Here is a 26338-nt window from a genome sequence, read left to right as displayed (position 1 = left end):
ATCCCTGGGACAAACCTACGATCCCCCATCCACCTATCGAGATTCTTCTTGAAGAGATTCAGTGAGGTGCTCTGCCTCACATGAACTGGAATTCTATTCCAGAGCGAAGGGAGCCTCTGGGTTATGAACCTGTCCCTCCAGCAAGTTCTATTTATTTCTGTGCTGAGGTTCAAGTCCCTCGAGCATGTGGCTCTAAGGGATTTAGATTTACTGAGGTGGAGCATGTCCATTAATTCTGGATTTGACATAGCTTTGTATGTCAGGCATAGATCGCCTCGAAGTAGGCGGTATGCAACTGAGTAGAGCTGGAGTTTTTTTAACCGAGCAGCATATGGCATCTGTTTGAGACCCTTGATCCTCTTGGTGAGATACTTTTGGGGTCTTTCTAATTGCTGCAGGTGTCGGGTAAGGTACATCCCTAAAGGGGCATTGTATTCTATGGTGGGCCTGATGAGGGATGAATAAAGGAGCACGATTACCTCTCTTGATCTAGATGTGAAACCCTTCATGATGAGGTGGGTTATGTAGAAGGTCTTTCTAACCACTTTGGCAATGTGGTTTTCAAAGGAGAGATTGCTATCAACTTGGGTCCCCAGGTCCATAATAACTTTCTCTGTACTTAATGGGTTTCCGCCTATGTGGTAATTTGTGGGCGCATTGTTTTTGCCAAAGGGTATGACTATACATTTTTTGGCATTTAGCTTTAAACCATGGTGCTGGCACCAGTTATCTGTCTCTGTGAGACCTTTTTGAAGGATGTTTGTGTCAGCTGGAGAGTTGATTATGGCGCCCAGTTTGCAGTCGTCTGCGAACTTGGTGAGCCATAGTCCTCCCACATTTGCCTGTACCTCGGAAAAGTATATACCGAACAAGAGTGGTCCCAGGACAGAACCCTGTGGGACGCCACTTGTGACCGGTTTCGAGTCTGACATGGCTCCAGCAACTCTCACTCTGTGGGTTCTGTCTTTGAGCCAGTTTGCGACCCATCTTGTGACATAGGGGTTTATATTTAAGCTGGATAGCTTATCTATGATGCCCAAGTGGGGTATTGTGTCAAATGCCTTTGCAAGGTCCAGATAGGCTGTGTGGACTACCTTCCCTTCATCTATGGCTTTGGTGACTGTTTCAAAGAAGTCAACCAGGTTCAAAAGGCAGGATCTGCCCTTGACAAAGCTGAACTGGGTAGGATCTAGTGTCTGTAGGTCCCCAATGTCTTTGTTTATGAGCTCCATGATGATCCTCTCCATAGCCTTGCAGACTAAGCTAGTCAGGCGTATGGGGCGATAGTTTCCAGGGTCCGTAGAGGCTCCACTTTTGTGGAGTGGGACCACTGTTGCTGTACGGCATTCTGTGGGCACATATCCTGTAGTGAGGCTGAGATTGTATAGCTGTTTTATTTGAGGGATTAGTTCCTCTTGGAGTTCATGTAGGACGCAACCTGGGACGCCATCTGGTCCCATGGAAGCAGTGTTTTTTTGCTTTGGAGAGGGCAGCCTTCACCTGAGCATCAGAGATGTTTGGGAGGCAGCCCTCTGCTGGGATAGATACTTGCTCTTTTGGGGGGGGGGTGGAGAAGTTTGCACTGAACCTGTCTGCCAGGATATTGGTGATGTCTGTGGGTTCACTGTATTTTTTGTCATTTAGAATCAACTCAGAACAAGTCTGGGAGTTGCATCCCAGGTTTCTAACATAACTGAAAAAAGCCTTATGATTGTCTTTGGTGTCCTGTGCAATTTTTCTCTCGAAGCTGGCCTTGGAGGATTTTATGAGGGATCGTAATTTTTTGCTAGTACTGATCAGAGATGCCTTCCCTATTAGGGATTTTGCTCTGTCATGTAGTAGCTTCCTCCTTCTGTTGTACAGTTTATTTATGGCAGGGGTCCACCAGACTGAACGCCTGCCTTTGGATGATTGGGTCTTGGTTTTGTTTGGGATAGCATGATCCATGCATTCCTGGAGATGTCTGTAGAATGCATTTATATAGGATTCTGCAGTTTGGACCGTAGTTTCCACTAGCCCTGGAGCCTTGAAGGATTCCACTTCAGTTTTGAGAAGTGAGAAGTTCGCTTTTGAAAAGTTTTTCACTGTGGTTTTCTGGGCTGGGGGTGGGGTCGGGATGTGGACATCCAATGAAATTAATTTATGGTCTGATCTTACTAATGAGGGATATACTTCTGGTGTGGAGCATAGAGTCCCCATGTTGGTAATGATCAGGTCTAGTATGTTGTCCCCTCTTGTGGGAGTGGTGACTAGTTGTTCCATAGCATTTGAGTTTATAATTTCCAGGAACCTTTGGGCTAAGGTGCTGGGGCTTGAGTAGTGCTCCCAGTCAATGTTTGGGTAGTTGAAGTCACCCAATATAATGGTGTTTGGAGAGATCTTCATGTTCTCGAATGTTTTCAGGAAAGCCAACTGGGATTCCTGACTTTGAGAGGGTGGTCTGTAGGATGCTATAAACTGAAAAGCAGTCTTGCCCACTGTTAGCTGCACATGGATGGTCTCCGATACTTCGTGCAATGCCACTAACCTGGAGGTGTGGATATCCTTGATAAATATGGAAACTTCGTACATAATAGTAATGTGACAGTAATTGGTGCTGCCCGTCACTTTTAAGTAGATTCAAACCAATAGAAGGTCAATAGGAACAAAATGTTTGGATCGAAACACAGCAGTAATACAGAGTCCCAACATCTGTATCCAGAGCTGGTAAAACTTCCATCAAAGAGGACAGCAAAATTAGGCAGGCAAACTTTAAATCACAGATGTCAGAGGAAATCTCAGCTGAGCATACATGATAAATGAACTGCCACAAATTGCAGTCAGTATTATCAAAGTAATGACAAACCCCAAGGTGGGGACACCTGATTTGACAAATATGAATAACAAAGAGTGAAGATGGCATAAAAAAGACACAAAGAAGATGTGACAGATTCTGAGGGTGGAAAAATCCCAAGGATAGCCAGGAGGAGACTATAGATGAGAACAAGTGAGAGGACTGGGAAGCATCAGACTTCAAAACACATATTTCAAGGCATGTGGTGTACATCAGTGGTTTGAGACGAGACAGAAGGTAATTGAGAGAAGGGACCAAGACCAGAGATGGATGAAAGTAACAGCCAAAAAACTTTATGCAATTGTCTGTTTGTCTTAGATTGCAGCTGAAAAGGATTATTGGACCAGCTCACCAACCAAGTTAATGAAGTAAGTAAAATAAATAAAGAGAGAGAAAAGATATGAGACAGAAACCAATGGAAGGGACGGAGCAGGATAGGTAAGATAGCATACTAACCTAGTCAGTGTGGACAACAACAGAAGATGTAATCACATATGTTGAAAGGGGCTTGGAAGCACAAAGGAGACATGGAAAGTATGGAAAATGAGGATGGCTAAGCAGGGCAAGAGTGAAAAGGAAGCAGAGGTATAGGAAAGGTTATGAAAGGCTGAGAGGAGAAACATATAGGGGAAGAGAAAAGGTGACTAATGAAATGGGAAGGCCAAAAGGAGAATGGTAGATGCATAAGAATTTACAAAGACCCAAGAAAGAAAGAAGAGGAAAGGAAGGCTAAGAGAAGACTTGGAGAAATATGGAATGAGAGGGAAGGGTGGCTGAGGGATTATGAGTGGAAGAAGGAATGGAGAAAGCTAAGAAAAGCCTTGATTCTGCTAAACACATGGGACATGCAGCTCAAACTCCTACACCTCTGGGTGTAAGCTAACTAAAGGTTCAAGGGAGAAGGGGGGAAGAATAAACACAGTGAAAAAGAGGTGTGGCTCAAGCACATGCTGTGGGAATGCAAATGGACACATGAAGTCCAGGAGGATATAGTTCAGATATGGAACAGGATATGAAAATAGAATATAGAAAACAGATTACAATTCTGCATTCTGAGGGTTGATGCACACCAGAAATAATAAAGAAGAAGAAAAGGAAACAGATATCGGTAATGGGGTGAGGTGCCAAAACACACAGCAGCCAATGAAAAGGGACAAGAAGCAAGAAAGAAATGGGACACAAGTCGGAACAGTATCAACATTTTAAGGAGAATAATAAGGGATGCCAAGATTAGGAGGGGGCATGGTACTCAGGAAATGGGAGGAATGAGGGATGAGAACTGGAATAAGGATGAGTCTGTCTACACAATATAAAGGAAGAAGAGAATAAGGCAGGTAGAGTTGCTGAGGGAAACAGAGAGAGAGAGAGAGAGGGCTAAAAATAAGGAAGCATGATGGGAAATAAATAATACATAGCAAACTCAAGACTGAATGACTGTTCATAAAATTTAGTGCAATAAAATGATTGGAAATATATGTATACATTTCATCTGCTACAGTATTCTCTAATAAAAATTATTCAAACATTAGTCTCCATAGCAGGATAAATAATGGTCATCAGTAGTTAAATGTTTGTAATTAAAAGTAGTATTTTTATATGTAACATTAAAATAAGAAAGTTTGTTTTAATGCTTCATGATTTATGCATATTTATGCATATATCTGTGCATTTAATGTTATATATTCAGTATGTGTGTGTGTCTGCATGTCTTTCTGTTTTTGTGTGAGATTATCTATCAGACTGTTTCCCTTGATAACATTATATGTATATTTGCTCACAAAATAAGTAGCATATGCAGAATGCATGCTTTCGTGACTAGTACAAGTGGTTACATGCTAGCAACTAGTGACACGCTTGCTCACACTTGCTCGCTGCTGCTTACTCTAATTGACAAGTGTCCTAACACCCACTAACCTGATCCTAGTTATTGACCTAGACCTCCTACAATGTGATCACTGAACTGCATACCCCTATCAAAACTCTAACTCTAAAATTTCCATCCAGTCTATAATCCTAAACATAGCACCCCTCTTCCTAACCCTGTTCCTAATTGGTCCACAAACCTAAAAGTCGATTCCAACTTCCATAAACCTAAGGTCCCTGATAGCTCCTTAATCCAAACACCCCGCTCTTGCTCCCTATCCTGAAAACTTTCTCGCTCCCTAACCCTAAAACTCCCTTCCTGCAACATTAAGGACATAATTATAAAGAACTGGGCCATATTTGGGATGGAGAATGAATATCTAAAGAAGACGGGAGACAAAACAGTAGTTCTTTACAAAAAGGACCTATGCTTCAAGAATTTGTTAGAAAGAAGTAGGGAAAACAGCACCAAAGGTGGGATGAAAAAATATGGGCACAATTGCCCACAATTCCACTATATTTTTGAGGGCGAGACTGTTTATATTAAGGGATTTTAGAAAATCCCTTTAAAACACAAATTCAACTGTTATAGTAAAGCCATAGTGTATATAGCTATTTGTCAATGTTGTGGCCAATTTTATATAGGGAAGACAATTAACAGCTTCAGAAAACATGTTTATCAACACGTTTATGATATACAGAAAGGGAATATGAATAATGCCCTGACAAAGCATATCCACGATCACCCTGGTCATCAGTTTACATTTTCAGCTATTGACCAGGTTGAAAATAAGTCAAGGGGAGGACCTATTGATCTATTTTTAGAATACAAGGAGTTAATGTGGCAATTTAGAGTCAATGCCACTCACCCCCCTGGACTCAATGAAGTGATTTCTATCTCCAGTTTTCTAAAATTAAAAGCTGATTTCCATTTGTAGTACACCTGTTCTTATGGATGGGTGTCTATATGAGGGTGCAATTGGCAGTGCCTGAATGTGTGTGCATACATACATATATACATTTTTGTACCCATTTCTTACATTTATATTCTGGCTTATTCACCATCAGTAGGGCAATCATATTGTTGAATAAGATGTTTCAAAATATATTTAATTATATGTAGGGACTTGGTTTTATATAAGTGTTTATATAAGCATGCAAACAAAATGTTAGGTTGTAATTCTTATTTATGTTGTGTGATTTTAAATTAAAGTGAGTCATGTGACTTTGTCTTAGTATAAAAGGAAGTTGCAATGGCATTATTTTATTCTGAGGAAGTTAAAGGTGTACCACCGACCAAAGCTCTAAATTAAACTGGTTTTGAAGTCTACATCTATCGTGTGCCTCCTTTATTCAGTTTAATTATTTTTTGTTCATATATTTATATATATATATATATAACATGGAAGATAGAGAGATATATGTTTTATAATATATATTTTACTTTATCAGAATATATTTGTTTCAACTGCTTATTTATATTGCTGTATTATATTAGTTACATTTGTAACATCAGTAAGTTCTTTTTGAGATAAATATTTCATTTACGGTGTTTAATGTGCATTATCCAGATTCCTACTGTCTTCCATATTTGTATTAAAAAGACATAACTGTCAGAAATCAAGATATTAACAGTCTTTGTTACTCCTCATGGTTTGATTGTCTTTTTTTAAATTTTTGTTTTTCTAGTATTATTGTTACCACAGTCCAGTATCTGTCTCACGCCCTGCACAAGAATTTTACAGATGCAGATTTTGATTTCAAGGTATGTTTGTTATTTTTGTTAATGAACTCTATAAAACAATAGCTGTTGTGCCATCCATGGATTCTAGAATATTTTATTTATTTTACTTTTTTTGTTGTATAGAAGGAGGAGCAATTCAGAACAATTTTGTGATTTGTATTCTTAATAAAAAGTTAGTTTTTGCCACATTTTGTGGTTGTAGAATATTTTGCCATAAAATTATCATCAAATTTATCTCCTGTGTGGAAGAATAGTCAAGGAAGAGTGATAGGAAATAGGCTTGTCTGGCTGGATTTTCTGTTATAAATTGTTAGTCTAATTTCAAAGTTTCATAACAAATTATGGGCAGATGATGCAATAAGCAGAAAAAAATACCAATGATACCAAACTGCTGCAAGTGAGAATGATTTGCTTCCTAGATACTGCAATAAGAAGGAAGATATGGGAAGACCACACATGTTCTTTAGGTGCACTTTATTATGTGAATGAATGGTGTGTCTGTGAAGAGACACTGTATACTTGCAGCCTGCAGTTTACAAAGGCCTAGTACTGGTGCAGTGCTGAGTATACCACAGTAGTTCCGTCACTTTAAGAGATATCATTTTATTTTTACTCAAGGTAAAATGTTGACTGAATGAGGTACATAAACATCCACAGGTAAAAATTTCACTTACTGAGACTCCACCATCCAATGCCGGGATGTTTTTCAACCCCTGTATGAATGCTTTATTTCTAGCAATGACTCAGGCATTTCTAAAACTGTAGACCCACACCTGGGTATTAGCAGCTTTTCTGAAGTATCTTCTACTCCTCAGTAAGTTTTCACTACCACTGCCTTTCCTTCCTGTTCTTGTACTTGTTTCCTCAAGATTGTGTGTCCACAGTTACTGTGGCCCTCATGTAGTCTCTGTTTCTTCTATATTTAATACCATGTCTGTTCCTTCAACACAAAATGATCCTGGATCTGTCTCTTCAGTTATTGTAGCAGGGATCCATTTTTCCTAAGGTTATATCTCCGTGGTCCATGTACTGGATCCTTTAAGTTCAATGTACTGAAATTGCTGAAAATACTGATGTTTCCTCACAATAACATATATGTTTACTTGTATTATGTCAAGTCTAGTTTTGATGTAACTATTTAGAAATTACTGGCATGTAACTAATCGGTAGCACAAGTGGTGTGGTTTTAGGCTGGATCAGAATTAGTGAATATTGTAGTCAAGATCAAAACAGCATTCAACATTTTTCATTGCAGACTTAAACAGCTGAATATTTCCTTCTTCAAAAACCTCCCTTCCAAAATGACTGATTACATCAGGGAAATGAAAAACTTCATTTCATTTATAGCAACATATCTCAAATGGCAAATCCGTCCTTCTTGGGAAGGCTTGAGCCTTTGCCATGCAAAGTCCAAACAAGTCTGAAAATGTATACTTGTAAAGTTAACTATGTCTGCAATCTGTAAATGTGGTAATCTGTCATTTCTTTCTCTGCAGTTTTCTCTTCAACATTTCATGTATCTTGTATTCATTTTCAGGTATCAATGGTGTACTTGAAGTATGTAATTTAATTTTCAAGTCTTCTGACCATTAACATTTGAGCTGATGAGAGACTGATTCCCTGATGGAATATTCCTGTATTCCAAAATTATGAGATAACAATCCTCATAGCTTTTGCAAAAGCTCTTTGTCATAAGATTCTTTACTGTTCAGATAGTTCTTTCCTTTTTGTCTATTTGGTTACAGATAGTGTGGAGTGATGTTATATAATTCCCAAACACAAATTGCAGGAACTCCTTGCTTTTGCATTGTGGAACATTGAGAGATATGGCAACATTAGTAATCCTGTCTCAAGAGTACAAGTTTTAGTGCACAAATCATACTGTCTTTGATGTGCCTGTCAGTTTGATTATTTCAGAGAATCTGGAATAATAATCAATACCTATAAAATACGTGACTTCTTTGAATTGAAACAAGTCATTGCCCACTCAATTCCATGATAATTTGTTACTGTACATGCAAGCATTGCTTCCTTTTCATTTTTTGCAATACAGTACATTGAAGATGGCAGACATAACATTTCTTGTTCCATTTGAGTCGGCAACCCTGGGCAATACCTTATAGCTATCGCTGTCTTTGTCTGTCTGTTTCTGTTTGTGTTTTAACATGGCTATATTGACTTATATAACCTTTCAACCATTTGTCTTCTTAATTAATTGGGAACTGTTAGTTTGTTGAATTTTAACAGAAGCCTTGGACACAACTTACTTCATTCCTGAAAGAAAAATAAGATATAATTTTTATCCTTGCTGATGGCTTTTCCTTCTCAAGCCAGCTTCTGTCTGGATCATCTTTCAGTAACTGCAAAATATGCCAGTCTTAGTGCATCTCTAAAATGATTTTATTTTTCTAATGTTGCTGGTAATTGCAATATTACTCTTCAACTCGTGATTACCCATGACATTTTCTGATAGATACTCTACTTAACGTATTTGCTGTTTGTAATGCCTTGCCAGTCTGCATTTCACTTTTTGTTAATGCCTCTGTGTATTAAGTAACATCCTGCAAATCTCAGAGGTTTCTTGTACAACGACTTCTAGAATATTCCTTTCAAGAGTTTATGGTCTGTTTCCACCAGAACTCCTTTACCAAATACTTATGTGTGGAATGTGTTATATCCATGCACTATTGGTAGCAGTTCCATTTCTGTTTGAGCATATCACTTTTTTACTTTTGTAAATCTTCTTGGCCCATTGGCAGCAGGTTTGTTCTCTTCCAGGATCTGAGCTGTTATACCATTCTGATTGGCATATGCTTGTAACACAACTGCTTTATTCACATCACTGGATTTTTGATGTCAGTACTCCTCTACCTAGGAAATGAATATTTCAAAGATCTTCTTACAATCTTATCTGAATTCCCAAAGCTATATCTTGTTTTAAAAGCTTCTTTAGAGGCATAGTTGTTTTAGACAAACTTTACAAGGTATTGCATCTGCCACAGAAGCCCCATGTAATGCTTGCTTATTTTCTAGTTTTGGCATACGCACAGTTGGTCTTACATTTCTTGCAATAGACTTTGGTCACTTTGATGTTAGAAAGTGCCTGGTGTATTTCAGATCTTGACTCTTATTTTATATTTTCCTCTTATTTAACTTTAATTTAAGTTATACAGAGTTACTCTGTTTAGCAGATAAATCAGTCTCTTGTCAATTTCTTCTTGTGTCTGATACCACATTAATAGATTATCGTTTATGTTCACATCATCACTCTTTTATCCTTCCGATACCTTTTCAGCAGCTTTTTGAATATTACGTGTGCTGATGAAATACCAAGAAGATGCTTAATGAGTTTTTGCCTTCCAAAGATTATATTAATGCACACAATTTGGAGTTTTCCTTATCTAACATTATTTGCCAGAATCTGTGACTGTGCATATTGCACTGAAAAGAGCATATAATCAAACATTTTTAAAACCATGTCATCAGCTATAAGCAATAGGAAGTGCTATTTTTTATTTAATTTTGTCAAATCTTGATGAGCAATATAGATGAAAAGTGTGTCTTTCTTCACATTATCTATACCACTCTCTTGAGGATCTGATTGCCTCTTAAAATTAGATACTGTGTTTTTTATTTTCCTTAGTTCAAGCTCATTTCTACTGTTAGAGGTACTAGATCTTTCCCAGGAGAATTTATCACTGGCATTACATCAGATTTTTATTTGTGTATACTGTTCTTGCAGACTTCATAAGCATGTGGCTAAATCAGCCTAGTTATAAAAGATATCATTGCCATGGTCTGTACAGTATTCAGTGGGTTACAATTACATATCAAAATGTCGAGTCTAGCTATACAAAACCCTGAATGATGACACTTGTAATCCTGAATACCGATATTGTCAAATGTTGAACTTGCCCCCCCACTTCAGGACTCATGTTAGCACTTCATCCAGGATCCAGTACAGTAGGGAGTTTTGGTATGTGGTGTTTTTTTTGGGGGGGGGACATGACACTATTTGTCATTTCAGTGTTTGTTGTAGGGTTTAGGTTGTTTGCTTCAGTCGACATTTGGACTCTCAAGCATGTAATAGTAAACCATATTCTGGATGTACCTGCCAGTGTGTTGCTGTTTCTAAATATGCATAGAAATGTATTTACATTTTGCTTTTGCACTGTGAATTAATGTTATCATTCCTAGTGTCCCACAAGCCAAAAAAATACAAAATATGTAGTGAATTTACTTCCATAAAAAGTGTTGTGATTTAAAATAAGATTATGTACTTCATATTTTTAGAACCACATGCCACTATATTAATAGTATGAATATGGCTCTTTTTCTGTTCCCATTAGCCCCAATGCAACAAAAGTGTCTTCAGACATAATATTGCATTTGTGTCTAATTCATATTCATCATTTTGATTATTAAGAATTTCTTGCCTACAGTTTGAGTTGCACTCTTGCCTCACTGTTTCTTAAGCATTTTATGCTTTAGTTTTTATCAACTGATTTTCCTTTAGAAGCACCAACAAGCAGCTTGTATTCATATTTCTGTTTAAAGATGTACACATTCATTTGAACAAATTTGTCTTTCATTTTACTTATCTTTGAAAAAATGGTTCTTTCTGCCACAGCTTTAATAAAACTGAATTAATGCAAGACAATACTTCTTGTCATACTTATAGTCATACCTAGTATACAAGGTTTGAATTTCAGATGCAGCATGCATGTATGCACTGTGTGACTCACTTTCTCACTTCCATTACTGTTAGCATGCATTTTTATTTTATTCATTATTTCACCATTTTATTTGACTTATACTTTATCCTATACACGTTTGTTTCTTCAGTTAATTTCTTTAACATTTTACTTGTAATTTAACTCATTCTGCAAATATCCATAGCTTTTAAGACCTTGTCTGTTTCTATCAATAGACTGTTCCTGCAGCTAACCATGATCTACACATCTTAGACTTCACCTGGGCACAACCTGACCCACTTCCAGAGCCAGTTGGCAGATCAGGGACACTAGTGCAGTGTCGTACTGATACTGGGGAGAGTGCCCTAACTTGCACCACCCAGTGGCAGCCTTGCAAGCTCCACTGTTGCTACCTTTTAGGGGTTCATAAATACTTCCATGCACAAACATCCTTTTGACTAAGCAGTTCACTACCTATAATGAATGGAGCTTGTCAAGCTCTTAAAGTTGCTTATTTCAGTGAGCCTATGCTGCCTCCGTCACACCTTTATAGATGAGCCAACAATGACTGCTAACTTTAATCCTTCACCTGAAACCTCTCCTGTACCCATGCCACTACTAAAATGTGAGTCATTTTGGGCACAGTAAGGTCTTTGTCTGCACCATGGGGCTACAAGTGGATGATCATTTCTTATACCATAAAGCATTCTGTCTCATATTAGCAAATTACAGAAACCATGAGCTTCATAGTCCTTGGCACTATTCTTCAGCTGATTAACATAGGCATTATAGGATCTGTTAGACCTTGTGTCCCTATGAAGAACAAATGAATAAATTATAAGTTCATTCCAGGGCTAGAATAGCTCCAGAAAAAAAATATTTGCTGTCATTTTGTATTCTTCATCTTCTACAAAAATAAAAGCGTTAATTACAGCCAATGTTCTTCTCCAGCAACATGTAGAAATGTAGCACACTGTATGTCTTAAGGTTTGTTAACTGTTCCTCTGGCAGTGAGGAACAAACAGAATTTCTGGATCTGAAACTTCCAGTTTTCTTCTAGATTTCATTGTAGTAAAAACATTCATATTTATTCATTTATTTGTTTGTTTATTTATTTATTTATTTCAGTTTTATGACCAGGGATGTCCACTGGGCCAAGAAGAGCCTGTTCTCAGTGGCGGCCTGAGGAAATAAGCTCCAAGAACAGTTACAAACATATATAATGTTACATGCATATAGTAAAATAGTCAGTTTACAAACATACTTAATACCATACAGTTTATATACAACAGGCTGAGAATACAGTAAAAATGCATGTGGGGTATAATACAGTTATTCAGAGAAATACAGGATATTATTAAATCTAAGAAAATACAAAATAATAGGCAATTGTTGTCAGTATTGTTTATACAGCGTTAGAGAGATTTTCTGGTGCAGGAAGATCTAACAATGTTAACCAATGTGAAGCAGAAGATAGTGCAGTGTTAATTTAATGGGGTTTAATGACAGACAAAGTAATATTATGAGAAGAAATAGGGGATGAATGTGAGGTGGTTATGTTGGAGAGTGGCTTGGGCAAATCCATTTAGAAGAAAGGTATGAGAACAAGAGTGATTTGAAGTTGGTAGGGTTTGGAGTATTGAGTAGGGAGGGAGGGAGGGAGGGAGTTCCATAGTTTGAATATGGAGTATATGATATCAGGAGGTAGCCTTGGAGTTGTGAGGATTTGTAGATTTGAAGGAGGTTTTGGTTTTCATATCTGAGTGAGCAGATAGGAATGTAGAGGGCTAAGGTGGTAGAGAGATTCAGGGGCAGCTGGAAAGCTTGAAGATGAGCTTGCGGGCAATAGTGAGTCTAAGGAAGTTTAGGTGATTAGGTAGTTCGAGCCATTGCAGAGTGTGGAGAGAGTGGCAGTGGTGGGACGTGCTTTTGGAATTGGTGGCATATTTGCTTATTTTATGGTAGCAGGATTCCAATTTGGATTGTAGGCCAAGTTGGAGGTTGGTTAGGAGAGGAGCACCGCATAAGAGAGAAGGGATAAGGTAGGTGGAGGCTAGGGTTTTTCTGGTGGGGGGGATAAGGTAGCGGTAGTGTCTGTATAGAAGTCCAACCTTTTGGTGTGTGTGTGTGTTTTTTTTTTTTTATTGTAAATTGGATATGGCTGTTAAATTTTAGGTGGTCAACAATGATGACACCCAGGAGTTTAATGTTTGATACAATTTCGTTGTGGACTTTATTCAGGATGAGCGTGGAGAAGAAGCCTGTTGATAGAGGAGTTTCTAGAAGGGGAAAAGATTACTAGTTTAGTTTTATTTGTGTTTAGGGCCAGGTGATTGTTCTGCATCCAAGTTTCAGTTTCGGAGAAAGCTGATTGGGTTTTTAGAAGAAGGTCAGAGGGGGAATCTGCTGAGCAGATAATTGTTGAATCATCTGCATACTGGATTAGTGTGGACTTGGGGACAGAGAGGTAAAAGTTATGGATAAATATCCTGAAGAGTAAAGGACCAAGAACAGAAATGTGGGTCACACCGGTGGGGCTGTGTAGGAAGAGAGAGGTTGAGGATTTCCATTGTATGGCTTGATGTTGTTCAGAGAGGTAGGTGGTTAACCAGGCTATGGTGGAAGGTGAGAGGTTAAGGGAGGACAGTTGTGAGAGGAGTAAGGGGTGTGAGATGATATCAAATGCTTTGGATATGTCAAGGAACAGGGTCGATACACATTTGCCAGAGTCACGTGCTAGGTTAATGGTTTTGAGAAAGGAGAGGAGGGCAGTCATGATGCTATGGTTAGGGTGGAAGCCATTTTGAATGGGAGTGAGAAGGTTATTATGTGTTAGGTATGGCATCAGTTGGGAATGAATACATTTCTCCAGGATTTCGGAGAGAGGGGGAAAGAATGGCAATAGGTCTGAAACTGGTGGTGTCAGTGTTTTTACCTCCCTTGTGGAGTAAGATGATATATGCATGTCGCCAGATAGAAGGGACATAGGATTCTTTGCTGGATCTGTTGATTAAGATGGAAATATGAAAGGCGATGCTTTCAGTGGATATTTTGAGAAATGAAGATAGCAGGTTATCCGGTGCAATGTGGCAAGGTTTTAGTTGGAGGAGTAGTTTTTGTTATTGTACTTGCGGGGATGGGTTTATGGTTGAAAGGGGAAGAAGGAGGCATATGATAAGAGGGGTGGGGGGAGGCAGAATTGTAACTGGGGGGGTGAGGGAAGGAGGAGGAGAGTTTAGCTATACAGTCCACAAAGAAGGAGATGAATAGGTTGGCTGTATCAAGATCAGTAAGGTTGGGATAGGGACAGGGGTCATCTGTATTTCCTGGATGGAAGATGGAGGAGATGGCGTTCCAGAATTTTCTAGGGTTGGTTTAGTAATCAGATAGAAGTTTAGAGTAGTATGCTTTGCGGTCTCTAGTTTTTTTATGTAGTTGCGGAGTTGTTTCTATCCAAGATGTGTATTGGGTTGTTTGTTGCTTTGGAATTGCTTCCATTTTTGTCTCTTTGGAGCATAGTAAGTTTAGTTTCTTTTGATAGCCAGGGGGATATTTTAGCTTTGACACATTTGGGTCTTAGAGGAACGTGGTTGTTAAGCAAATTTAAAAAGGTTTAGTTGAAGTAGGTGATGGCATTGTGAAGGGGCAAGTTTTCTAAGGGGGGGGTCCAGTCGGTAGGTTTTAGATAGAAACATTTTGAGGGTTGAAGTGGGAGAGGTTACAAGTTTGGATGTGGTGATGGTGCTTTTGATGAGAGAAGGGGGTGGCAGTCTGCGAAGGCTGGCATGTGGTTACTGAGAGGGTCAGAAATGATACCTGCCTTTGTGATAAGGTGGGTTGGGATGTTAAGATCCAGTCTATGATGTTGCCAGAGACTCCATCTTTGTTTGGTCTGGTGGGGAAATCTATCATTTGGGTAAAGTAGTATAGATTGATTGTTTGGGATGAGGTTTGAGAGTTTATATTGGCCCAGTTAATGTTCATGTCACCTAGGATATAGGTTTCATTTTGTATGTTAGAGGAAAACCAGGAGACAATATCTTCTAGAATAGTTATGTTATTGCCTGGTGGGATGTAGAAAGCAGCTATGCATATGGATTTGTGGTTATTTATTTTTAGTAGAGTTATAGTTATTTTGGTATTCCTGAAGTTTGGGATAGGATTGGTGTATGGGGTAGCGGTATAGGAGAAGGTGTGGATTATGGCTATGCCTCTAACTTTTTTGTTTAGTCTATCATTGCGAATCATTGATTGTCATTATTGGTTGTTATTAGAACATTTTTCTAACATCAGATTATACTTCTAAATTTATAAGCTCTTGAAAAATATGTTTTGCACTTTTGCAGGTATATTTCTTCACTTCCGACAATATCCTATATCTGGATGAGAATGCTCCGTTAACAATAAAGACAGTGTACATGAATTGCCAACCTCTATAAAGTATTTACATAGTCTGCTTCTAGATGTACATTATGATATGCAAGTTCCTGTAGCTAGACATTAGTGTATTCAAAACTGTACTTTTTGCAAAATGTAAAAGAAAAGATGTGTATGTTCAGAAGAATTTGGTTGTTGGACAGAAATGTTGCAATGAACTTTTTCTAAGTATTTTTAAATGAATACACTGACTTTTGAAAATGTGTCAGAAGCACTGAGATGAGATTGAAGGTTAGACACTTAGGAAGAAATGTTGAAAATTAATTAGCAGAATGCCAGAACCAAACTAGGCACATGTGCAGAGTGCAATATTTCATTTGAAGGTAATTTTGAATCATTTTGGGTATATATGTGTTGAAGATAGAAATATGTGCATATTTTTAACATATTTTAGGCACAAGTTGGAGACATAAGTTCAAAACCTGCTGGTATAACCTTAGAAATAAGGAATCCAATACCTTTGTTCATATTGTAGCAGTTATAAAAGTGAATTCTCAATAATATTTTGAGTCATATGTTTTTTGAGAAACTCAAAATAGTAAAATAAATTTACATTGCAAAAGTAAAGAATACACATGTACAGAAGTAGTCATGCTTACACAAAGACAGTTCAAGTACTACACAGATGAAGAGTAATATCATGTATCTGCAGGCTTAGGAAGTTTGCCATCAGAATATGACATACCAATAAAAGCTGGTGTTGTCCCTAAATGATCATAGAAAAGGAGCAGCCGCTTTCAGGAGTGATCATCTGGAATTAAAGTGAACTGAATGCTTAATTGTCATTAAAAGTAAAACCAACTGAATTATTTAATCACATGGCTATTATTGTGAAAAAGTCAGGAAAGGAAGGTACTTCAAACTGATATGTAAAATCTGAAAAAGAGAACACTACTAGAAGCTTAGAGTTAAGGAAGTGATCCATCCCACTGAGAACAACCCAGCAAAGCCCAAACACCCATTTGTGTTTCCATAGCAGATCACTACCAGTGCAGTTTGTATGTTCTCCAACAGTGATTCCTTTTTGGGGGGAGATTGCTTCCTTTTTTATGTTGACTGACTATGGAGATGATTTAGTGCTCGGCAAGCTGGTACCGGAGAAACATGTAGTTCAACAAGTCATAGTGAAACCATCTTCCTCATATCTGTCTTGAGAATAAACAAAGCAAGCACTGCAACATTTAAACTGTCATGCAAGTATGAGTCTACCTTGGGTATTGTGAGCCATTGAATGTAAGGCATAACATTTTGTATCACCACAGTAAAACTTTAAACAAAAGATTTACGCATGCATGACAGAATGCACTATTTCACAAAGCAAAAAAAGACATGGTTTTGAGCAATGTTACCGTTTACTGTTACATTATGACACATGACAGTCTCAATAAGAGAGATATCTGTTTACATTTCAGAGCTGTAATTTTTGGAGAATAAAATATATCATGTTATTATATTTTAATATATTTTCTTGTGTAAAATTCAGTCTTCAGCAGTTTGTTCACATTTGCAATTATTTTAAAGGGCATACCAGTTTAGCGTACTATAAATATTAACTGTTTTTCTTTTTGTCTTTATCTCAAGGTATGGAATTCATACTTTAGCCTTGCAGTTCTGTTTATTAACCAGCCCAGTTTACAGTTAGAAAGTTCCACTCCAGTCAAAAGGAAAAAGATACTGGAAAAGTAAGTTTATGTACAATTCTATACAGTGATGGCTTACAGTAAACAAAAAGTGCAGTAAGCACTATTTAAATTTTTTTTCTGGCAATATAATTGACTTTCATGACTGCTTTAAATACAGTAGTATACTATGCAGAAGGGTTACATTTCTGATTTGTGAACCTTCTACTTATATAAGAAAGAATTTATTTTCAGTTGTTGCTGTGGCTATGAAGTAAAAGTTTTATTTAAGTTATTGTTCAGTAAAGTTATAGGTTCATAGGTATTTACTAGGTGAACGACTACCGGGGCCTTTTTAAGCCTACTCATGCATCGCAAATCTCTGGCAAGTTATGGTACCTTTGATAAGTGTAGAGGCTTGGGAGGTGAAACATTTACAAGCAGGAGCCTGGGAGATGAGCCATTTACAGGCTGCCTGTGTCCATTAGAGATGTAGGTGCCAAACCAGCGTTGAATTTCCTGTTCTGCATTAAATTGTTCAAGTTACACTTGAAATTGGGTTAAGGAGGAACTCTGCTTCACATGGATGGGGACGCTGCAAAAACTCCCATTGTTGACTGTCAGAATGTCAATGTCAAAATAGCAAAAATGCTAATGTTGATAAACCAGCATGCATGCTCTGTAAAACAGCCTAGTGCATGTAATCTTTCAGTTAAAAAAAAGCATCATTTTTTTTTTCAGGAGGTTGCCTTCAATCTTTCACTTAAAAAAAAAAAAAATAAACATAATTTTTAGAGAGGGGCAAGCCCCCTGAAGATGACACAAAAATAAGGTAATGGCACATTTCCCAGCCCCTGCATTTGAGCAGTCTTACACATCTGTCAGTCAGCTGCCTAGTCAACCATATGCAGTCAACTAGGCAGCTGTTGATTTAACATTTATTTGACCAGGTCATTCCCACCTGCGTATATTGATAGATATATACATGTATAGATATATAAAGATAGATAACTAAATAGATATTTTTCCAGAAAAAAAATGTTACTACTGGAAAGATACTGAAAGTGAAATTCCCAATAATGACAGTGAAAATACGGTGTGATCATTTTAGTACTGAGCTGCATTTAAATTGCTGAGAATAGAATGGCACACTTAGGTTTATTTTATACTTGAGTTTCCAGGTATAATTTTCTTAAGGCATTTCTATGAACTATTAAAGGCAACTGAAGAATGGCTTTGTTATACATTGATATTGAATGCAATGTTTTCTAGTCATCTGCCAATGATTGCCTAGCTGCTCATAAATAATTCATCAGTTTTGAATGGAGGGGCCATATTACTTCTCTCTAGCTTTTACTAATTATGAAATTTCTTAATGAGGTGCATGGCTTTTGTCAAGGGTGAAGAATGCAGTATAATCCTAAAATATATTTGTATTTGCATTTTGCTACATTAGAGGTAAATATCAATGAAGATCTTATATCTAGAAAAAGTCAATTTATTTCTCGCTGAAATGATTCCACATATAAAAACTGAGTCTCTTGTCAGTTTCCCTTGAAAATAGATAATTATTATCCCAGTTATGGTCCCAGACCAGCAGCCCCAGTCTGAAGTGCAAACTGGTCAGTATAGAGGTGGATTTTTTGAGAGTTTGAAGCACAAATATCTATGGATATACTATGAACCTTAATTTTACATATACAGACAACAAAAAACAACATTTTTGATAACATGTCTTGCTTCCCCTGAATAAAACTATCAATTCTATCAACTTGTTTCCTTTTTTACAGGTATGGAGACATGCGAGTAATGATGGCTTATGAACTTTACAGTATGTGGCAGAATCTGGGTATGTTGAGGATATTTCCCTACTACAACTTTATTTTCCCATTTTACTAGTATAGTCACTGATGCATAATATTCTTACATTATATGTGCAGAACAGCATGAGCTAATGACTGGAAGACTTAAGCATGTCTGCTGTGTAAATATAGAATGAGAACAGAATGCTGACTAGAAAAGTATTAGAATGTTTTGAAAAATATTTACGTAAACTGCTGTCCTTTTTTATTATAAGTTATCATTCATGTAGAAAGTGCACCTGTTTTTGCATCAGATATTAATTTTTGAATGTCATAAATAGAAGTTGATGTGACTTCTCAGACTTAAAAGGTCAGAAAAACTAACAAGTGCAGGAATGCTGCTAGTTGAAGATTCAGTTAAGATTTAATAAGTTCTAGCTACATATCCCTTATGTTACATGAGCAGCCCATGAAATAACTTCAAACCACATCAAAAAGGAACATGAGCTGGAACATCACTGATAGGACATGTAATTCTTTTATTACGTTCTGGTACCTCGGCTTCTCACCTTTTGTTGGAACAATTTAATCTTCCAAATATGTCCCTTTATATACATTTCTTTCCATCAGTTATTCAATTAATTTTAAATGCAATTAAATAATTAAATACCTAACTACAAAACCAGCCTTGAAAGTTCAAACAGACTGAGGGAATGCCTTTTTGATGTGGTTTGAAGTTTTTCTGCTATTTATATTTGTGTGCAGCCCATAAAATAAGTCCGTGGAAGTGGTTTGGGATGCAAAATATTTTTCCCATAATATATTCGCCTACATATTGACTATGAACATTCAAAATTATAATCATATAAAGAAAACCAATCAAAAAGGCCTTATACCTGTCTAAACCATCTATAAAATATATTTTGTCCCAGAAATGTATTATGAATGATATTGAGGTTGCTGTGCAGCACAGGACTGACACATTAACTACATATGATATGTAATGATATTCAAAGATCTTTTGCATTATGGACAATTAATAACAAACTGAATTACCGACTGTAATTTAGAAAAAAACACTGCCATGGCTTGGAACCACTCGCCGATACTTTATTAAACCAAGTTATAAACCAAGTTACACAGATTGAGCGCTTTCTTCCCTATGCCCAGGGATTTCATCATAATCTACATATGTTAAACACTTCCCCCTTTATATACTTTGTTAAAATGATGATGTCACTCATTCAAAACTGATAGGACATATTTAAAGTGCAACAAACTTACAAACTTTCTTTTACATACTCCTTAAAACATTCATAAAATACATATAAATACACTAAAAGCCTCTTGTATAAAATACTGTTCTCATTTCCACTTTCTATCTGTAAAAACATTTTATTTATAATTCATTTCATAAATTCCGCTTTTTTATTTAGTAATGGCTTTATTGATATTACTTCATTTAAGCCTGGGGTTTGACTTGCTTGTAATTTAATTTGCCATTTAGTTTCCCTTTCTTCTATATGGCTTTTGTAGTCCCCACCCCTCGGATTTTTTAACACTTTTTCTAAAATACCAAATCTAAATTCTTTACGGACCTGGTAACCTTTTTTTGGTTGACTTTGAGAGCCTATTGTTTGGTATGGATTCACTAGACGATATACCGCCAATATTTTCCCCCATCAGAAGAGAGGAATTACATCAAGTTCAATCTGATCTGACGATCATTAAGGGAGACCTCACAAGACTAATTGAGCTCTTCACACAACCTGGGGATCATAGTAAAAGCGTGTACTCCAAAAGGAAGCGCTATTCGTCACCCCTGAGTGACGTCATGATAAACGAGACCAGAAGTGAAAAGCTGAAAGGAAATAATGGCGACGACGAGGCAAACGCCAAAGATAGTGAAAATGGAAGTCCTTTTAGGAGCCTTCTACACCAAGGAGACTTATTGACAAGTGAGGATAAGGCACTCTAATTTACAAAAATGGGGGCAAGACCGAAGGATACTTCCTTGAAGTGCAGACACAATGGAAATGTGGGGAATGGAAGCAGATATAATTATAGAGAGGAGCGGAATATGTGTAGCAGCACAGAATACACAAATACACCCCAGAGACATGTGAGTAATTTTGAAAATACTGTGCCACAAAATCAAAATAACGGACAATGTAAAGGATTTGATTATCTGTTAACCAAACAATATGTGTTTTCAGATAAAGTTCTGGCAGACAAAAAAAATAAGGACATGCATGGAAAAAATGACAACCTTGGCGAGACTGTGAAGGACATGATTTTTAATTTTGAGTCAAAAATGTTTTTAATAAAGAAACTCCAGGTAGAAAATGGATATTTATCAGAGTGTGTTTTTAAAAAGGTCATACCTAAGGGACTAAGGATTTACAAATTCCCCTTTGGTTTAGATTATGATGACAATCTAATAGCTGAATTTGCAGAAATGTTTGATAGGTATGGAATGGAATTGATGGGAAAAATTATCAAAAATAATGATAAGAAGTTAAGTACACTGAGAGGACAAGCAGAAATGCTAGATAGGAAAATAAAGAATGACCTTTTATTTTCAGATTATGAAGGCCTGTATTATAGGAAAATAGACAACATTGATTTCAAGTGCAACAGATTATTTGAAATAAAATGTAAAAAAAATGCAGAGAGACCTGAAAGAATACAGGGAGAATAGGGCATATTTGATAAAACCGGAAAAAAGGGAAATATTATAAAAACAATTTAGGTAGGAATAGAAATGAGTATAAAGAGACACAAAGGTATGAGACAAAAGGAAAACCCTACATTAATGAACACTACAATAGAGACAATGCTGAATTTCAACCTTTTCAGTATCATCAAGAATGGGATGTAGGACTGGAAGAAAAGAGAGGTCAGTGGGGAACAGGATGGAACAAAAAGAACAGGAACATGAAGTAGAGATGGTAGAAACTATTGTGCAAAATGGAATAACACACACCATGAAAGGATATCACATATACAATTATGCAGGGATAGATTTAACAAAGGAACATTTTGATTTGTGTATGAAAGGTTTAAAATTTATACCTGCAAAATGTTTTGATTATACTGAAACAATTATAGAGTTAAAACTCTTTTTGAGAAAACTGAATTAGGCTTATTTGTTTCAAGACCAAACAAGAACTGAGAGGAGAATTAATAGTATAGAACCTAGGAACAAAAGTGTATATAATCCACCTTTAGATCCCACTTTAAATATTTTGGAAAAAGCTATTATTGAAGACATCTACAAACTGAAAAGTAAAGAACACCATATTTCCAAGACTAAAAATCTTAGTAAGAAAGAATATGAAGTTTTACAAACACTTAAGAGAGATAAGACCATTAGAGTAATGTGTCCTGATAAAGGGGGAGGGATGGTCTTCTATGATACCTTAGAATATTCCCAAAACATCTTTGAGATGCTTAATGATTTAGAAGCATATCAACCATCTTCACTTAATGAAATAAATATTAGTCATAAAAGGATAGATTATTACTTGGAAGACTACCTTTTAGAAAAAAGAATTACAGGAGAATTATATAATTATTTAAAAGTTATGAATCCAAAGGTAGCCACTATCTTTGGAATACCAAAGACACATAAAGGACTGGAAAACTTAGTTTTTAGACCCATAGTAGATGGGCGTGGATCAAAAACATACCCTTTTGGAGGAGTCATAGATAGATGGTTGAAACAGCAGGTAATGAATGGTGAGCATATACTCAAGGATTCTTGGGACTTTTTAGGAAGAATAAAGAAAGACCTTTGGGATAAGGACATAATATTCTTAACTATAGATGTAGTAGACTTATTTACATCCATCCCTAAAAAAGAAGGTCTAGAATTATTCGGAGACTGTCTTCATAAGAATACTGTGTTAGAAAATGATAAGAAAGAGTTAATAATAGAATATATGGAAATAGTTTTTGATCATAATTACATAATATTTGATGGAGAGTACTACAGGCAACACAAGGGCGTAGCCATGGGGGCTTCTTGCGCCCCTGTATTTGCCAATCTTGTTCTTTTAGAGTGGGAGCAAAATCATGTGTTCCATACTGAGTTCTTTCAATACATGAGATTATATGTGAGATTCCCAAATGACATTTTTATTTTATGGAAAGGTTCAGAGAAAAAGGATAAAAGACTTGGTCCAACATTTAAATGAAAGTACAGGATTTTTAAAATTTACATATGTATATGACAAAAAAGGAATAAATTATTTGGACACATACATAGAGAAAGATAACAATTGTTTTAAATCCAAAGTATATAGGAAAACATCCTTCAGTAATTCCTATTTGCAATATTCAAGTGACCATCCAGTAAAACAAAAGAACAGTATAGTAAAAGGACAATTTATAAGAATAGCCAGAATGACCTCGAAAGAAGAAGATTTAGAGGGTGAACTAATGGAGGTAGCTAAAATGTTTCAAGAGAGGGGCTATCCAGTGAAAATTATAAATGAATATGTGGATTATGTCAGAAATGAATGGGGGAAGAAATATAACCCACTATTAGGGAATCCTAGCACTTTAAAAGAAGGAAAAAATATAAAAGAAGAAGAAAATAAAAGGTTTGAAAGAGCTATGATTGTCCCATATGGTAGTAATGCATTAGAGGTAGAAAAAATTGTAAATAAAAATTGGGCCATTCTTAGGAACAACCTGAAATTGTGGAATATTGGAGGTAGTAAACCTAATTTTGTCTATAAAGTAGGCCCAAACTTGAAAAAGAACTTTGAAATGGTTACTAAGAATTGTAGTAGGTATGGTACCACAAAATGTGGCAATTGCTCCCAATGTAAGTATATTTGCACAGAAGAGAAGATGACAATTAATAATTATTTACAAACTGTAGTAAGATTTGAGAAAGGGAACTGCCAAACTATAGGAGTAATTTATTTGGCTATGTGTAAATCCTGCCCCAGTTTTTACGTAGGTAAAACTGAGAGAAGATTAAGGGACAGGATATACGAACACACATACCAAATAAGTACCAAAAATGTCAATAATGCCCTATATAGGCACATTAGTTACTCCCAGGTCTGTAAAGAATTTAGATTTGGTATTTTAGAAAAAGTGTTAAAAAACCCGAGGGGTGGAGACTACAAAAGCCATATAGAGGAAAGGGAAACTAAATGGCAAATTAAATTACAAGCAAGTCAAACCCCAGGCTTAAATGAAGTAATATCAATAAAGCCATTACTAAATAAAAAAGTGGAATTTATGAAATTAATTATAAATAAAATGTTTTTACAGATAGAAAGTGGAAATGAGAACAGTATTTTATACAATAGGCTTTTAGTATATTTATATGTATTTTATGAATGTTTTAAGGAGCATGTAAAAGAAAGTTTGTAAGTTTGTTGCACTTTAAATATATCCTATCAGTTTCGAATGAGTGACATCATCGTTTTAACAAAGTATATAAAGGGGGAAATGTTTAACATATGTAGATTCTGATGAAATCCCTGGGCATAGGGAAGAAAGCACTCAATCTGTGTAACTTGGTTTATAACTTGGTTTAATAAAGTATTGGTGAGTGGTTCCAAGCCGTGGTAGTGTTTTGTTCTAAATTATAGTGGACTTTACACTGCAGGGCTCAACTGTGTTTTTTTGGTTGAATTACCGACTGGGAAGACATTGTGGCACATGTACTATGCAGTTTTGCAGGACAATACATAGCCTACTGTCCAGATGCATACATGGGGTTTTTCTATGTGGTTTGATTTGATGTTCTAAACAGTACTACAAATAGTAATTCCAGGGCTCAAATTACACCTTGCCTATATAGTGGTTGGATGTCCTAACATACATTCTTTTTTCATGTAGAACTCTTCAAACTTTGTAGACTCAATTCCCAACTACCCAAAGCCCTAAATGATCAAAGAAACAGCTACTGCAAACACTGTCATCCAAACCACCAAGCTAATGCCCCTTCAACAATCACCATGTGTGGAGCTAAATTTCCCATACTCCTCTTAATTACAGTAACTTCATGATTGCACAATTCTGGCAAAAGAAAAAATACCATGTGATGCCTATCACATTGGCTACAGTAAGTGTGATGTTTATGTGTTTTTTATAAGAATAGAGACATAGCTGATGAAATGCAACTTAAAGAAAACAAGGTCACTGAGATAGCAGACAGAGAATCTGCCATTAACTGCTTATAGTGAAGCTGATATGAGCACCTGTCGGCTGAATAATTAGTTTAATAAAAATGAATATACAGTAGTGCATTCTGTGAAGCAGAGAAAGTATAGTGAATAATATCAGTGCCATCTGTGTTCTGTTGTGCATTATAGTGATAACTGTCATACTCAGGAATCCCATTTAGGGAGAGACGTGTGGCCACTACTTATTAATCGCAACAGATCCTCCATGAACCCTTTGTATCTGTATATTTTTCCTGTGTTCATTCCCAAAACCCCAGCTTTATACATTTTCTTAGTAACAAGACAATTAATTTCAGCCACCACATTACCTAAAGCAACTAGCTAACCCACCCAGTAACCACCTATTATGTTAGTGAGGAGCAGGAAGTGAATGCAGTTAAGTATGTTTAGCATATCACCGTTGCCTGCTGTGTGACTCTGAGCATGTCATTTGGCCTTTAGAGTTCCTGGCTCAACCGTGAAAAGAGGCATTTGTATCCAGTGAATTTAAATAGATAATAAATTAAAAAAGTAAAAAAAAAAAATAGCATTATTTGTTACCTCAAACCAGTTCAAACTAAAAACAGCATTCAGATACTAAACAGTTCCCATTTGAAGGTATCAGTTATTACAACTCTAACTCATGTCCACGTCAAACCTACATCTCCAGGAGTCCAAAAATATCCCTTCTCCTTCATGACATGTCACATGTACAGTCCATTTTGTTCACACCCGCAACTATCCTGTCTATCCACAACCAATCGTTTTCTTTCCTCCCAACAACCTATACTCCAGAAGCACTGTCCAGTCTAACTTGCACTTTCTCACTTTCCATCTTGCCTTCAATACCTTATACCTGTGATTTCTATCAGCCTGCCATGCCACTTCCTGTCATCAGTCCCCTGAGCTGTCTTTCACACACATTGCCTAATGTCATCCTTCCCTATACCACCAGTCTTTGATTTCTTCCATTTTTTCCATATCTTTTTTTACCCAAACAATCACCAGCTGCAACTGCACTCTGTCCTCCTTGCTTCACTGATGTCCTGACATTTCTACCCCAATAAAATGGAATGTTGATGGTTCTACAGTCCCTAAATGGTTCTAGTGCTTTTTGTGATATGGTGGATTATAATATCTTAAATTTAACTTCTT

The 26338-nt window shown here is 36.7% G+C and overlaps 1 protein-coding gene across 1 annotated transcript in view; it reads left to right on the top strand.

Moving 5' to 3' along the window:
- The window catches only part of DOCK3 (dedicator of cytokinesis 3), a 4843230-nt gene that overhangs the window by 4362024 nt on the left and 454868 nt on the right, over window positions 1-26338 (top strand). Inside the window, exons 29-31 of the mRNA XM_044077993.1 lie at window positions 6386-6461; window positions 17153-17253; window positions 18981-19039. Coding sequence (XP_043933928.1) covers window positions 6386-6461; window positions 17153-17253; window positions 18981-19039 — 236 coding nt within the window. The remainder of the gene's footprint in view (window positions 1-6385; window positions 6462-17152; window positions 17254-18980; window positions 19040-26338) is intronic.

Source organism: Protopterus annectens, chromosome 7.part0, assembly GCF_019279795.1.
Source record: "Protopterus annectens isolate FY-2018-M chromosome 7.part0, PAN1.0, whole genome shotgun sequence".
Taxonomy (NCBI): domain Eukaryota; kingdom Metazoa; phylum Chordata; order Ceratodontiformes; family Protopteridae; genus Protopterus; species Protopterus annectens.
The sequence above is the reverse complement of the archived record's forward strand: the minus strand, read 5'-3'. Positions and strand labels throughout refer to the sequence as shown.